Source organism: Lissotriton vulgaris, chromosome 8 (assembly GCF_964263255.1).
Source record: "Lissotriton vulgaris chromosome 8, aLisVul1.2, whole genome shotgun sequence".
NCBI classification, from domain to species: Eukaryota; Metazoa; Chordata; class Amphibia; order Caudata; family Salamandridae; genus Lissotriton; species Lissotriton vulgaris.
The window spans coordinates 373177289-373193497 of NC_141696.1; the positions used below are offsets into that span (position 1 = coordinate 373177289).

General features: G+C 41.9%; 1 protein-coding gene across 3 annotated transcripts in view; it reads right to left on the reverse strand.

Moving 5' to 3' along the window:
* SYTL5 (synaptotagmin like 5) overlaps positions 1 to 16209 on the reverse strand; it is a 1215112-nt gene that overhangs the window by 267939 nt on the left and 930964 nt on the right. For all 3 annotated transcript variants that reach the window (XM_086934158.1, XM_086934159.1, XM_086934156.1), the window contains one exon: positions 8336 to 8489. In XM_086934158.1, coding sequence (XP_086790284.1) covers positions 8336 to 8489 — 154 coding nt within the window. The remainder of the gene's footprint in view (positions 1 to 8335; positions 8490 to 16209) is intronic.

Consider the following 16209-nt stretch of genomic DNA (forward strand, 5'->3'; position numbering starts at 1 on the left):
CCTCGGACTTGAATGGTGGAAGGCGGACTCTCTGGGTTCTTCCGGTGAGGAACGAGGTGATCCATTCAAGTGCTTTTCCTTGTATTCCGATGTTTCTGAGGCGTTGTAAAAGGGTACTGTGGCAGACTGTGTCGAAGGCTGCAGAGAGGTCGAGGAGGATGAGGGCGACTGTGTCTCCATTGTCCAGTAGAGTTCGAATGTCGTCTGTTGCTGCGATGAGGGCGGTCTCGGTGCTGTGTTTTGCTCGGAAGCCAGATTGTGAGGAGTCGAGGGATTTGTTGGCTTCGAGGAAAGCGGCGAGCTGGTTGTTGACAGCTTTCTCGATTACTTTGGCCGGGAATGGAAGGAGCGAAATGGGGTGGTAATTTTTGAGTTCGGTGGGGTCCGCTGTGGGTTTTTTCAGAAGGGCGGTGAGTTCAGCGTGTTTCCAGTTTTCCGGGAAGGTGGCGGAGTTGAAGGAGCAGTTGATGACGTCTCGGAGTTGCGGTGCTATGACGGAGTCTGCTTTGTTGAAGATGTGGTGAGGACATGGGTCTGTGGGGGATCCTGAGTGGATGGAGTTCATCAGGCGGATGGTGTCCTCAGTGGAGATTGGGTTCCAGTCGTTAAGGGTGTTCGCGGGGGGAGAGTGTTCAGCATGTGGTTGGGTGGGTTGGACTCCGGGTTGGTTGTCGAAGCTGTTGTGGATGTCTGCAATCTTGTTGGGGAAGAATGAGGCTAGGGAGTCGCAGAGGGCTTGAGAGGGGGTGATGTCGTTGGAGTTGGCCGAGGGATTGGAAAACTCCTTGACGATGTTGAAAAGTTCCTTGCTGTTGTGGGCGTTGTTGTCAAGTCGATCCTTGAATGCTGTTTTCTTGGCCTTTCGGATTAGTTGGTGGTGAGTGCGGGTGGCGTTTTTGAAGGCGTCCTTGGTGCTGGTGGTTGGGACTTTTTTCCAAGCTTTTTCAAGGGTGCGGCAGAGTTTCTTGGACTTCTTAAGATCATCATTGAACCATGAGGCCTTCTTGTTGCCAGGTTTGTTTTGACGTTTTTTCAGTGGTGCTAAGGTGTCGGCGGTGTTGGATAACCATAGGGTGAAGTTGGCGGCGGCTAGGTTTGGGTCCGAGGAGTGGGCTGGGGTGTTTAGAAGGAGCGATGAGGAGATCTGGTCGGTGGTGATTTTGTTCCAGTTTCTTTGCAGAGTTGGTTGGAGGTGGTTGGTGGGTTTGGGCTTGTTGTAGGTGAAGTGAACGCAGCTGTGGTCAGTCCAGAGGAGATCCGTAGTGTGGCTGAAGGAGACATGGTTGCTGGAGGTGAAGATGGGGTCGAGTGTGTGACCTGCGATGTGGGTGGGGGAAGTGACCAGTTGTTTAAGTCCGAGGTTGGCGAGGTTGTCCAAGAGGGTGGTGGTGTTGCGGTCGTTGATCTTTTCAAGGTGAAAGTTGAGGTCTCCCAGAAGGATGTATTCTTTGGAGGGGAGCGCGTGTGGAGTGATGAAGTCCGTGATGTCTTCACTGAATTTTGCGCGGGGTCCTGGTGGTCTGTAGAGGAGGGTGCCTCTGAGTGTGGTCTTGGGGTCGATGTGTATTTGGAAGTGAAGGTGTTCGGAGTTGGCGAGGTTGGCGTCAGAGCTGGTTGAGATGCGGATTGATTTCTTATGGACGATAGCGATTCCTCCTCCTGTGTGGCTGGTACGGTCTTTGCGAGTGATCTTATAGTCTTCAGGGATGGCAATGGTGATGTCTGGTGCGGAGGAAGCGTTCATCCATGTTTCCGTTAGGAAGGCGACGTCTGGAGAAATTGTGTCTAGTAGATTCCATAGGTCAATGGCGTGTCTGTGGACCGAGCGGGTGTTGAGAAGGATGCATTGTAGGTGGTTGGGGTCGGGAGTCTGTGGTGTGGTCGTAGCGGAGATGTTGTCGGTGTCGCTGAATTTGCAGGAGTAGCAGGAGAAAGGTCCATGGGTTTGTCCAGGAGCGGTTTGGACGCAGTTGGGGGCGCGACCGGGGTTAAGGGCTAGGAGGGTGGCGGCATCGTAGGTAATGCGGGAGGGCTGGGCAGCGCGAGGGGCAGGGGGTCTGGTGCTGGGCGCGGTCCAGGCGCGGACGGGCGTAGACGGGCTTACCTTTGGCGCACCTTCGGCGCGGGTTGGGCGCGGTCGCTGCGCGTGAACGCTGCACGCGGGAAGAACTGTCATATATGGATAGTGGAGGGGGAGGGGCGAGGGCGTCTCAGCTGGGAGGCGGGGCGGGCACACGAGGACGGCGATAACAACAAACAAAATGGAGGCGGAGGGGGGAGCAGATCGGAGCGCTGGAGGCAAGCGCGCAAATTACGTTTAAACAGCACAATTGCTTAAAACACAGCGTTAAACAGTCTAAGCGGTAACTGGGCAAGCAGGCAAGATGAAAGTGCAGCTTTCAAGGCAATGAGCGGAGCGCTGGAGGCAAATGCGCAGATAACGTTAAACACAGCACAATCAGGTAAATTACAGCGTAAATCAGTCTAAGCGGTAGCTAGGCACAGGTAGGCAAGGTGAAATGCAGCTTTTAAGGCAATGCAGCGCTACGATACCACGTGTCAGCAGGGACACTGGGAGCGACCACTCGGCTCGTGAGAGAGGAGCGAGTCACGATGTGTACAGGGTGAGGAGCGCTACTTCTGGTCAGTGGGAGGGCGTCTCAGCTGGGAGGCGGGGCGGGCACACGAGGACGGCGATAACAACAAACAAAATGGAGGCGGAGGGGGGAGCAGATCGGAGCGCTGGAGGCAAGCGCGCAAATTATCATAGATTTGAAACACAATTTCTTGATTTCTAAAGGTGGTCACAATGTAGGTAGCGCCTTTGAATTGGCTGGGGAGTCGACGACGTTTCGATCCTGTTAAGTTAGGATCATCCTCAGGACAGGGTTGTTGGATAAGGCAGTGCTGCAAGGCATCTCGTTTGAATCAGAAAGGAATCAATACATGATGCTAGCTGGATCCATCAGTGGGGGAGCGGCAATCTGAACGGCATCTATAAATTCGCAAGGATGAGTCGAAGGAAAGCAGTGGGGTTGGCGGGCAGTGGAATTGTCCTCGGTCCGATTAGTAATGCGGTTGATCCTCGTGGGGATCGTAAGTGCAGAGAATCAATCTCTCGCAGCGTATGTGAGCTTCCGAATGAGTCAGGAAAGTCAAGCCATAGTCCGCCTCTGTATATTTGGATATATTGAGTCTCTTGTTTCTCTCCCTGATAATGTTTTTGACATATCATATTTAATTGTCTAAATGAACGATACCTGTTGGGATACTGTTTGTTTATTATAGTTGTCAAAAAGACATTATTTTCTAAAAATAACCAAGATCTGTGGGTGCTGAACATCCTACTACCTGCACCGTTTACACTGTCCTGAAAAGTTTACAGATAGCCAGTCTTCTCAAGCAAAACAAGTACATGTATATTGGCTAGTACCTGGTGCACACATTCTTCTAATTTATGTAGAAATTGTCATGCTGGCACGATTCTCTCTAATAACTTAAGACTGCTTACAAAACAAAATATCTACTATGTAGAATCTTACTCCTGTTGAATACTTTTTCTGCAGTACAAAAACCTGTGTGGAACATCATAAACAGAAGTCATCAACTGCCACCTGCACACAGTGTTAATCTTGAATACAAAGATTTATAACGTGTTGAATACCTCTACACACACATAATGCAGTAGGAGCAGATATATTTTGTAAGCACTTCCCCCCATTAGCTGGACCCATGCTGTACATAATTAGGTAGACAATAATATGGTACTTACCCGCCACTGTTTAAACTATAAAACAAACTAGCATACTCATTGGATGATATCATCAGTGTTGTCATCAGTGATGTCATCAATGATTTCATTTGAGATGTAATTAGTGATGTCATAAATGATGCCATAGAACATGTCATGAGTGAGGCCATATGTGAGGTCATAAGCGTAGTGTATGGTGAGGGAGCAAGTTATAGTTAGAGCTGCTAAACTATACAGTTTCAGATGTATGAAATGATGAGGAAAAGATCTATTAGTGTACGAAGCCCTGCCTCTCTACAATCTCCTTTGATTTTGGGATTGTATGTATCACAGAAGCATGTATGTGATTAATTTGAATAAACGGATTTAAAAGGTAACATGAAATAAAACTGTCAAATTAATTTAGAAACATACATTAGATTTGATTTAAAATGTAATTTTGCCAGATGAATTTCATTTAAAGTAATTTTTCCATTAACTTTTACTCAGCTTTTCAGTATACATTCACTCCCTAATTTTACCTTACTTTGTCCATGTTCTACTGCTCTTTCCCATCTGTCTCACTATATTACCTGGTCCTGCTGGTTAAATTATCTGTCAGTTTGTTTCCTCTTTGGGCATGTCTGCACCAGAATTATACCTCTAGTCTGCTCTGCTCCTCCTCAGCATTGCTGTCGCTTCTAGAGCATATTGCATAATGCATCTCTTGGTACAAATACCCCTACACAGCCCAGTATAAGCCTTTGATTACCAGTTTCATTCAATCCAAACATCTCTTTAAAAACATCTCAGGATGTTTTGAAAAGCTATTTACACTACTTTCATCTTTCAAGTGTTGTAGATAATTATTTGGTTTTCAATTTATTTTGCATTACAATTACGTTTATTTCAGATTAATGTTTGACAGCAATCGTTTTGAACTCATGACAATTCTACTAGCTATTACCATTGCTAGAGAACATATGTCCCCATGAGTTGTGGTTGTGTTGATTTATGAAACACCTGCTCATTTGTTGCTCAGAAGTAAAGTAACCATTTTGATTGTTTCTGCCAGGTTATAATATTCAAGTAAAGCATGTCTTTTTCAATGTTATATGTGGATTAGTGGTAATGATGTCTGATTCACAGAGCCGCAGAATTGAGTGAAGCTATCTGTGTACACCTGTGTGTTACTTTTATTCCACATGTTTAAAGTCAGTCCTTGGGGAGATGGAAACATAACTCAGCTTTAATGAAATAGGTTGAAGTTAAAACTTTCAGCCTAGGAAGAGGATTGAAAACTAAATAAAAGATATAGAGAAAGAGAGAAAGCAATGAGCATGATAATCAATCAACATACACATGAGACCTCAAATAAGGATAACATCTAGTTTGTGAATTACCAGTCGATAAATACATGCTACTCCAATTAGCGAAACAATGCAACAGAGTAATCTACCAGATATTGTGTTTTAAATGTTGTCTGACAAAAGTGTGGTGGCTAGAATATCAGCAACCACAATAAAGAGAAGACAAGTATATACAGGTAAGCATAGATGTATTATTCATACATACTTGTATGTGTGTGTGCATATATGTGTATGTTACTGCGACTCTGTCGAGGTGGGTGCTCACTAATGTGGGAGTGGATTCCCACGTATTGTAGCCACACTCCAGAAGAAATTTCAAGCACTCCAGTGGGTTTTTTCCAATGGTTATTTATTTACTTGTGCAAAGAAACTAATAGCAGCCTTTCAGCTCCAAGCCTTGATCACTCTGTTTTTTTCATACCTGCCACTTTTTAGAAAGGTTCAAATGTATTTAAAGTGCATACAAATGTTTCAGTCACCTTGGCTTGTACCAAAATTACATTCTGTTACGTTATTGAGTGTCTTAAGTGGGGGAACAACAGCTGGGAAAATGTGTCCTTCATACCTGAATCGTACAAACTTCATATATCATTTAAATATGATTATTACTTTGAAACAATTTACTCATTAACTTCCAAGATTATATGATCACAATATATTATTATGCGTGGACTCATTACCAAAATTCATGTTCTTCCTTTTCTATTAAAGTACCAGTGCTTATTGTAAAGATCTAATTTCTTATTTAGAAAATTAATTATGATGCAACATTCATGGCCTGAAAAGGCCGATAAAACTGGTATCTTGTTAGATTTCATGCATACCACTAATTTAGCGATCTTCATCCTACATGAAGAAACTTGTTCTAAATGAAGACTACACCTCCCTCAATACATCGAAAAGAAAATTCATCAATTACCCAACATGAGAAGTTCTTACAAATTACTTTCATATAATACTCTGCCTCATAAAATAAAACAAATCAAAAGAATCATACATAAAGGAACCTACAACAGCTAAAAATGAATAGAATACAATCTTTGAAAGCCAATAAGTCAAAGAAATAAAGGCAGACTATCAGGCAAGTTACTTTTAAAAAAGAGAAGAAGTGAAGTACAATTCTATATAAGGTGCTATGTGACATTATTCTCCTATGGGCTCTGTTTTCTATTGGCTCGCTCCATTTTCCCTTGTTGTCCCTAACTGATAGTCTCCATTAACCCAAATGTATGGCCAGTTTCTCATCTCTGTGGGGTCTTAGTCTGTAGATTTATATTAAACCTGGACTCCAATCTGCGCAACTTCAATACCCTATTACCATCTCTTTAATTGGGCCCTACTCTAACCAAGCATTAACACACAGAGATTGGAACTGCTGTCATTTTCAGTCTGAAAATGCCTCACCACTGGGTATATTTGATCTCCCCTTGTTATTGCACGCATATATTTCAGGATGCATTTTTTTGTAGGGTGTACTGTGCTGATAATATATTGTGTAATGCACTGACATACTAACCAGTACACCCTCTGGTCATAATTACAGTTAAGTAAATTTGTGATTTTTACTGGCCTTTTGTGCCTGGTATTCTATAAGAATTAACCTTCCAACTGTTGTTGCATGCTTGAAATCATATGTGGATAAAATCCTGTTTCAGACAAACTCGCTTTGAATGTAAAATGGCTAGGGACTGAAGAGTCTCTCAAAGAAGTGCTTCTCCTATATGTGATTTGTGGATGTGTGTTTAATGTATGGCCAATTGTATTATCTGATCTCAAAATGTACCAATTCCTGCAAAAGATTCTAGAAAGTGCAGCTGTGTTTGTTGAAAATTAAGTTATAAATCTCACCTTAAATTCTTCTTAAGTTTTATTCTTAGCTACTCGAAGGTCCTGATGTGAATATTGCTTGACCTTATCTTTGGCTGACTACAATATTCAGAGAGGATACTCTCTGACCAGAAACCTCTCAGTCATTTCTTCTTGCAATTTTTTGAAATCCTTACTATTGGTACAATAGCATTTGGTATGGAGCGACTACCCGTAGGGAATGCTCCATTTCATACTCTTAGGGTGATTACTGGCACCATGTAAAATACTGTTTAACACAGTGGGTTTCCTAAATAGGGTGCTACAAATAGTGTTAGCTGTAACAGTTAAAGTTAAGTCAAGGAAATTGACCTCCTGTTTACTCATATATTGTGAATCTCAAGTTCGGGCCATTCTGGTTCAGAATGCAAATATACCCCTGAGCCTTCTCCCATTCTTCTTTCCAGACAACAAATATGTCATCAATGTAGTGTGCCCACAGTAGGACATGCTACAAACACTCGCTTAGGTGACCTGCCCATGCCACCCACCTTTCCCATGAGCCCACAAACAAATTTGTGTAGATTGGGGGTGAAGCAGGTGTCTATAGCAGTCCCCTGTTTCTGTATGTAATATGGAACCCCAAACATAAAAATATTTACATATAGACAGAATTTGATAAGATGTAAAAGCATCTGATTATGTTGGTAATATTTGAGATGTCTGTTCTTAAGAAAATACTTAACAGCTTCAATGTCCTGTGTATGTGAAACACTTGTGTATAGACTTGTAATGTCCAGAGTTATCATAATGTAGTCATTTCCCCTATCAATCCCTTCCAAATGTCCTTGGTGTCTCTTATGTATGAGTTCAAGCCTTTAACAAAAGGTAACAAATACTACTCAATATAAATATATGCATTTTCCAACAGGCTTGATCTGGAATAGACAACTGGATGACTTGGAGGGCGAGTTGAATGTTTGTGAATCTTGGGGATTTACTAAAAGGTGGGTACTTGTGGGATCTCACAACTAAAAAATAGATATTCCTCGTATTTCAGTTTCCCTTTATCATGCCAGTCAGCAAGCATCATTCAAAATATGCCAATCATTCCCACATCCTCCGAATTGTGGATGGGTTTGTAGCACTCTGTATCTGCCAATTAGCTCAAAGCTTCCTTTTCATAATATTATCTTGACATGATAACTACACTGACACCCTTATCGGATAGCTTGATGCCTATATCCATGTACTTCTCTAAATTATTCAAGGTTTTCCGTTGGTCCTTTGACAGATTTTGTTTTCCTGTAGATCAGGCTACTTTCAAGCTGCATGGTATATAGTTCAATTGAATTGCAAAAAACATTGAACACATTGGTGCAACCTGTTGCCAAACAGACTGGCTGCCTTTCAGCTCTCCTCATCTTACCTTGCGACTATAGTTGGATGCCATACTCCGTGTGCTAAGTGCCGGCGATCCAGGGGGCATCGCTGCAGAAGCAGTGTTCCGGTTTATCAGCTGTGCCTTATGGTTGCCAGGCGTAGCATCAAGTTCTGTTGTGTTCAGAGACTGGTTACTTCCCCTGTAGTTAAAAAGAGTACAGAGACTGGTTATTTCCCCTGTAGTAAAATAGAGTACAAAGTTTTAAATCACTCAGGTGTAAATCATCAAGTTTCAGGAATACAAATGCACACAGGTCGTTCTCCACTAATTAAAGAAAGGCCACACATAAAACTTATGGAAATAACATTAAAAGTGACAACGTACCTCAATATTGCGCATAAAACCAGACCAAAATTACATAACTCATAAATAGTTTGCACACTATGCAAGCATTCAGGTTTTACTCATTATTCTGATCAAGGCAAGACCAAAACTACATACATCATTACTCTTAGAGAATGTAATGCAAGTTAGATATGGAAAAAGCACATGAAATACAATATATACCATAAAAACATATGACACAGTGCATGTGCACTTCTATTAAACTTAGGGGCATATTATCAAGGGGTTTTATCTCCGCTTTTTTGGCTTTAAAGGCCAAGAAAGCGGAGATAAAATTATCTCCCTATTACCTAGCAGCCGCTAACACCAGTTAGTGACAGCTAGTAGGAGATAGCGACCATCTTGGGCCCCGCTTTGCATGTCAGTGATATTTATCACTAATGACATGCAAAGTGGGCGTGCCAAGATGTTAGCGACTGAAAACAGTCGCTAACATCTCCTATTACCAACTTTTGGAGATATTCGCGCTAAACACGAATATCTCCAAAAGCTAACACCTGCCCTGGGCAGTTCTTAGCCATGTTATCCAATGGGAGGTGGATAACATGGCTAAGAGCATTAGCTCGGTAATGCATGAATATCGCTGACTTTTCAGCGATATTCATGCTTTGCGGCGATTTTTATCGCATTTGTGTTAAACCTTGGTAATACCAAGGTTTATTTGCGGTAAAAATCGCTGCAGCTCAGCGGTAAATTTTTGTCTATAACCTAGCAATAGCGATAATTATCGCTATTGCTTGGTAATATGCCCCTTAATTTGGTATCTCCCTCTCCCAGCCCAGGTAGACTATCAGTATACAGATAAATGCAGATGTATCCCCTGTCACAGCCAGTCTTTCCTGCTTTGTGGGTGTCAAGAAAGTATGTATAAAGTGTAGCTGTCCCCCACACCAGACGTATATTGGAGTTAGGCTGCAAAGCACAAAGAGTCATAAGCACAGAGAAATGCCCACTTTCTAAAAGTGGCATTTCTAAACTGGTATTGTAAAATCCAATTACACCAGTAAGTAGGATTTATTACCACTATTTAAAAAATGACAACACAACTCCTTTCTGATCAGGAATTGCCACTTATAAGTATACAAGGGAAATCCCAATGCTAGCCTATGAGAGGAGTAGGCCTCACATCAGTGGAAAACAAAATAGGCGGTCACCACCAGGACATGCAAAACATAAAAGAACATGTTCTAACTTTTACTTACACAGCACCCTGCCCTTAGGGGTGACCTATGTGTAATAAAGGGAGTTTAAAGCTTGGCAAGTAGTTTTAAATGGCAGTTAAAATGGCAGTAAGTGGTGTACACAGGCCCTGCGGTTGCAGGCCTGAGACAGGTTTGAAAGGATACTTATGTGGGTGGTACAAGCAGTGCTGCAGGCCCGCTAGTAGAATTTACTTTACAGGCCCTGGATACATGTTATACCGCTCTACAAGGGGCTTAAAGATAAATCAAATAAGCCAAACAGGTGTAAACCTATCATACCATGTTTAGAGGAGTGAGCACATGCACTTTAGCTCTGAATAGCACTGGTAAAGTGCCCAGAGTCCTAAAGGCAACAAAATGAAGGTAAGAAAAACAGACAGAGGAAGGCAAAAAGTTTGGGGATAACCCTGCAGAAAGGGCCAGGTCCAATACCCCTGTTTTTGATGTGAGGAAGAGTCAGCAGGTGTAGGTCAGAGGATCTCAAAGGACAGGTGAGAGTATGATGGAGCAAGGATTCGCACGTTAAGCGACTTGCTTGTATCATGAACCTCAAATAACATTAATAAAGTAATTACTATGTTTCGTGTTACTAATATTGCACATTTTTACACTACACAGGATGTCCTAGAGAAGCTTGCCTATGTGTTTATTCATCCTAATACACTTGCACATTAAAAATGGCCGCTGCTACGCGGGAATATAGACTGCGCATGCGTCGGTCATACTCAAGTGACGTGACGTACTCGCAGTTCTGGTGGGAAAGTGTTTGCTCATGCGCAATTCCGCTGATATGGCCGCTCTGTGTTCTCACATGCTCTGAGCTTGCATTGCCGCTTTCGCAAAGCTGTTTTTTCTGCACTTACCCTAGTGCTATAGTTATTATAAAGTAATGGGAAGAGTTTTCCTTGTATACCATGAAATCATATATTTCTGTGTTCTAAAACTGTTCTTTTCCATTACATGGTACCTTACGAAATGTGGCCTGCTATCTTTTGCCGCTCTCCATCTTGTGCGAAAACTGAGTCTGCGCGAGATCTGCAAGTCTCCACAGAAATGACCTTTGAACAAAAGCCAGATGGCAGCCCAAGCCAAGATGTGCCTGGTAGAAAACCCTCTCACCTAGTCGAAGAGACTGAAATGTGCTCAGATTAAATACAATGTATATGTTAATAAAGTCACCATTGTTATGTGTAAAGCATATTTCATGGGAATCAAGAATTCAATGGGCGGGGATCAAAAATTCAAATAAGGGGCATGAGAAAGTTAAAATATGAGGTGGTGTGATGACCTAACCTTTTCCTTTGTCCAATCAAAATTGGGGATCCTTACAATTGCATCATTGGGGGGTGGTACACTGACCCGAAGAACATTATAACTAGCGTAGGTTTAGCTAGAGAAATTGACCGACTTGTCCGAATAGCTGACCTGTCACTGACCCAACGCACTCTATAGGAGACTGAACTCAGAGAGCTGCGAAGCACTCTGTTGGGAGGTTCGAGAAACCCATTCGGGGTTTATGCAGACTTAGAAGTGCTGGCGGAGCACTTTGCTGGGAGGTTCGAGAACCCAATCGGGGTTATTGGCAGATTCCTTGCAGAGAGGGAGTAGCGCAGGCGTTGCAACCGAAGCTGCGGGTGTTGGTCGTACCCTTTGGGGAACCCGGTCCTTATCCAAATTCTGGGGTTATCCTGTCCTGACTGTCCATGAGCTGTACCCGCTCGCCTACTGGCACCTAAGTCCTTGAGAGTCCTTTCCCATCTTTTCCAAACTGACCCGTGGTCAGTGTTGGTCTTCACTCTATCCTAGGTAAATATAAAGTCTGTGTGGATGATTGTTTATCTATATTTGCATTACTAATTCTCGAATATTGCAAAGAATAATTGCATATGTTCCCTTTTCTCCCCTATCCCTTTATAAATGAGATTTTCATGCATTACTCGTCTATTAGCATGTTCCATTTTTTGACCTACCTTTAATTAATGCTAAATCATTTCTATTTTAGTATATGTTCCTTATCTTACCCTCCCCCTAGGAGATAAGCTGAATTGAATAGTATGTTCCAATCTTACCCATCCTTTAGTATTTGAGCTATATTAAATCTCGAATTTCAATAAAGTTTCTTTGACTGCTCTAAAGACTTTTTTAAATATAGCATGTTCCATTTCTTTACCCTCCTTTAATCAGGTTGTGAGAGGTTGTTATCTAAATATAGCATGTTCCTTGTTTTTACCCATCCTTCAGTTTAAAATTCTAGATGCTAAGCATACTCTGTCTTATTCATAGCTATATACTGTTTTTAATGCTAGTTATTGATAGCTTTATCACATTTAATTTCCTGCTCATGACATATGATGAAGATGATTAGATAAAGTTTTGAACCTACCCAGAGTCTGTGTTTATTTCATATTTTTCAAATGTTTATAGATATTCTTGATTACCTAATATTTCGACTAGACTCCCTGATCCTAGGGGATTAGGTTCCTAGTATCTATACTGCTAGGCTATAGATATAGGAATTAGTAGTATAGAGAATTTCAAGATATACTGATAGTAGAGCGTGTGTTACCCAAAGTGAATATTAAGATATGAAAACAAATATTATGGGCCCAGGTGAGTATTTAATAAAATTATCCTAGCCGGGTGACTTACGCGCTCTATCAAGTATAGTGAGAAAGCCTTTCAATTGATCAATTCAGAAGCTTGATTATGACTTGGCTTAAAAACCGTACAGAGTGCCTTAAATGCTTTGACACTGGGTTACTGGTAACCAGTGTAAACAGTACAGCAAAGGGGATGCATGGCTGACTGTGAAAGTTTGAAAAGGAACCAGGTAGCATCTTTCATGATCACCTGCAGTTTATGTAAAGCAGAGGCCGGAAGGCCAAGATAAGTGGCATTTGCTCAGTCAGTGCGAATGAGAATTGTCACCGAAATGACTGTACGCAGTGCCTAGGTTGACAGAAGAGAGGCTAACTTCATAACTGAACAGAGTAGGCGGATGCAAGTTGCTGTGAAAGAATTGACTTGGGGCAGAAGACATAACTGTCAGTGAACTGTCATGAAACGGACATGAGTGTGGATCAAATGTGTGTCACTTTGCAAAGTTTTCTCTGCAAGATGACCACTTCATGCATCTGGCCCACTGTTTATCAGATGTGGCGTTCAATGTCTGTAACTGCCCTTATAAAGTTTTTGTGTACTCTCCCTAGCTTTGCTTGCTGCCTATATTAGAGTCATTTGAGTCATTTGTCTTGAAGAGGAGTCCACTCTGATGCCAGTCAACTGTCTAGGCCCCAGGGAGGCACTTTTTGGGGATCAGGGGTTCACTTTAGCAGAGGCCAGCAGGGCGCAGGCAGGTCCATTTGCAGACCCAAGCAGGTCCAGTTCAGCAGATCAGCTGAGCAGTAGCTTTGCAGCCTCTTTAGCTTGTTGTGTCCTTGTAACTCAGAACAGTAGGTCAGCAACTGTCCCTTGGAATCACTCAGGTTAGATCATGATGAAGGGAGCAGGCCAAGCCTTCCTTCTCAGAGGGCAGGGCAATCCTTTGACGAACAAGGTAGGCGTCAAACAGCTAGGCAGTCCTCTAGGGAACCTAGCAGTCCTTCTGTAGTGTCCACAGTCCAGGAGTGCTCTGAAGAGTTGTGCTGAGGGTCCAATATTTATACTTGGTGCCAGTCTTTGAAGTGGGGGATCTCCACATCTGGTTAAGGAAAGTTTTTCTCTTTTCCTGCCGAGGCTCCAAGAAGTTTGGGGTGACTATAGACTAGTGTCAGTTTCTGCATGCTGTTGGCAAACCCCTTTGGAATGTAAGTGGGGCATAGAACAGTTTAATTCCCAACTATCCTGCCTAACCCAATTTCCTATGTCTCACTGTCTGAAAACATTACACAAATCCCAAGAGTAGAGGTATTCATAGCCATGTGACCCAGGACACTGGCAGCAGGCCCCAAAAAGGTTAGTGTAAGAAAAATGCCAACTTTCTAAAAGTGTCATTTTCAGAATTACGACATAAGATCCAACTTTAGCATTAAAGAGTATTTTAAATCACAATTCATTTGAGTCTAAACATTATATTCCTACCTGAATACAATCAAAAGTATGCACTTATTGAAGATATCAAGGTAACCCAATGATATCCAAAAGAACAGATAGGTCTTACAGTAGTCAAAACAACCATAGGCATGTTTCTCTACCAGTACGTGTAAAACTTAAAAACACATGTCCTAATTTTTAAACACAATGCGCCCTGCCTTATGAGCATTTAGGGCCTACTCTACAGGTAATTTATATGATTTAAAAAGGAAGGTTTAGATCTGGCAAGAGGTTTATTTTGCCAGGTCAACATGTAAGTTTTAAAACTCCACTTCTGACTGCTATGGCAGCTCTGAGACTTGTTTTAAAGTGCTTCTTAAGTGGGTCGCACAATGAGTGCTTCAGGCCCACTGGTAGCATTTAATTTACAAGGCTTGGGTACATGTAGTACTATATACTAGGGACTTACAAGTAAATGTAATTTGCCAATCCAGTGTAAACCAATTGTTCCATGTTTCAGGGAGAGATTACAAGCACGTTAGCACTGGTTAGCAGTGGAAATTCAGAAAAAAAGTTGGTTGAAGGCTAAACATTTGGGGTAAGAACACACCAAGGATGTCATGTTTAGAACACCCAATGTAGTAACTGTGTGCAATGCAATGGGACTAGGCTCAGTGAGGCACATGCAGCCTGCTGCATTAAAATTAATGAGACTGACCTTTGCTGTGTGTGTAATTTTACACAACAATGAATGCAGGTATAAAGACATGCAAGGGACAACAGAACTCCACTTCAGAATTACATTTCTCAAACTACCGGAAACGGCATAAGCTGTAAGAAGAAAAGTTGCAAAGCATCAAGGCATATATTTAAGAAACCTTAACTGTTCTTTTCCTTGTGACACAGCAGGAACCACAATGTGGGTATTGCAAATGATATATCCAGGGTAGTGAAGCAATGGCACGTACAAAAATACCATATAATGTTTCTGCGTTAGTAAACTCAGCTATGTTGCTCTGCATATATGTCCTGTAATACAATACTGTGATTAATAAATTATTTAAAATAAGGTTTGAGTTCTGGGGAAATATGATACAATGGGAGAGTTCTGATTAGAAAGAAATAAAGAAAACATTGACACTCTCTACTACTTTTGAGAACTGTGAACTTTATTAACAAAGAGACAGGCCACAAATAGTGATTTCAAATTGTGCAAGGACTATTTACAATCGGTCTTGGAGTGTGCTATGCAACCTATGTTCTAATAAGTTACACCACAAAATCTCCAATCACAGGTGGGTTAAAGAGTAACCAGCCTAATGAATACTAATTAGGCATGTCTCTATTTACAGCCCCCTACGGTTGGCCACAACACATGGTTGGTAGCCTGTAAAGAACAGCAGACCAGAAACTTGTTTTTTTTTTTAATGAAAGAATCCCATGTTCTTTAAAGAAACCACTGCTGTTTTAAACAAATAAAACATTTCTGCTTGGGGCACAGTGAGGGGAGCAAGTATAGGTCGCCTGCACCACTCGCTGCCTGCGACCCCTGTTGTCACCCAACACAATTTCATAAGAGAAAGTGGGCTGGCCGGGATAGGTTCCACTTTGTGAATTAGTCACCACCTCCTTGGAAGAGTTGGTAACTGTTCAATGGTTTGCAACCATAATCATGATTGCAAACCTTTGATTCATGCCTAATGACCCACAATTAGGAGTGAATGTCCCTTTCTCGTCTCTTAATTGCAATTCGGTGTGTGGGGGTAAACTTAATTTGCACCTCGGAAATGCTTATTCGATTGCCTAAATGTGTTTACCTACCTATACCAAATGGATTTGGTAAATAGCAAAAAGCCATTTTGCTCTTGCAAATCATTTGCTTTTGCAAAATGCAGGGCTTACGCCATCAAAATGGCTTTGTACATCAAGCTATTAATGTTAAAGTGAAAAATATATGAGAAGAAAACGAGACATATTACAAATAACGAGTCTTATTTGCATCAGAACTAGGGCTAGTGAATGAATGGTTCTATAGGCACATTTTAATTACATAAAGCTACCACAGGAGGAGGCACTTTGTCTCCTTAATATTTAAATGAGGGAATAATCTTTCTGACACATATACGATTATTCCGCCAACATATTCTCTTATGGCTAAATTGGTGGAAAGCCCAGCATGTCCATGAATGACTCGAGGCAACTGACATTTTTTCTGCAATAAAAATGTACATGCATAAATCTACTGAACCAAAAGAACCAATAGTCTGTCCATTATTCTAC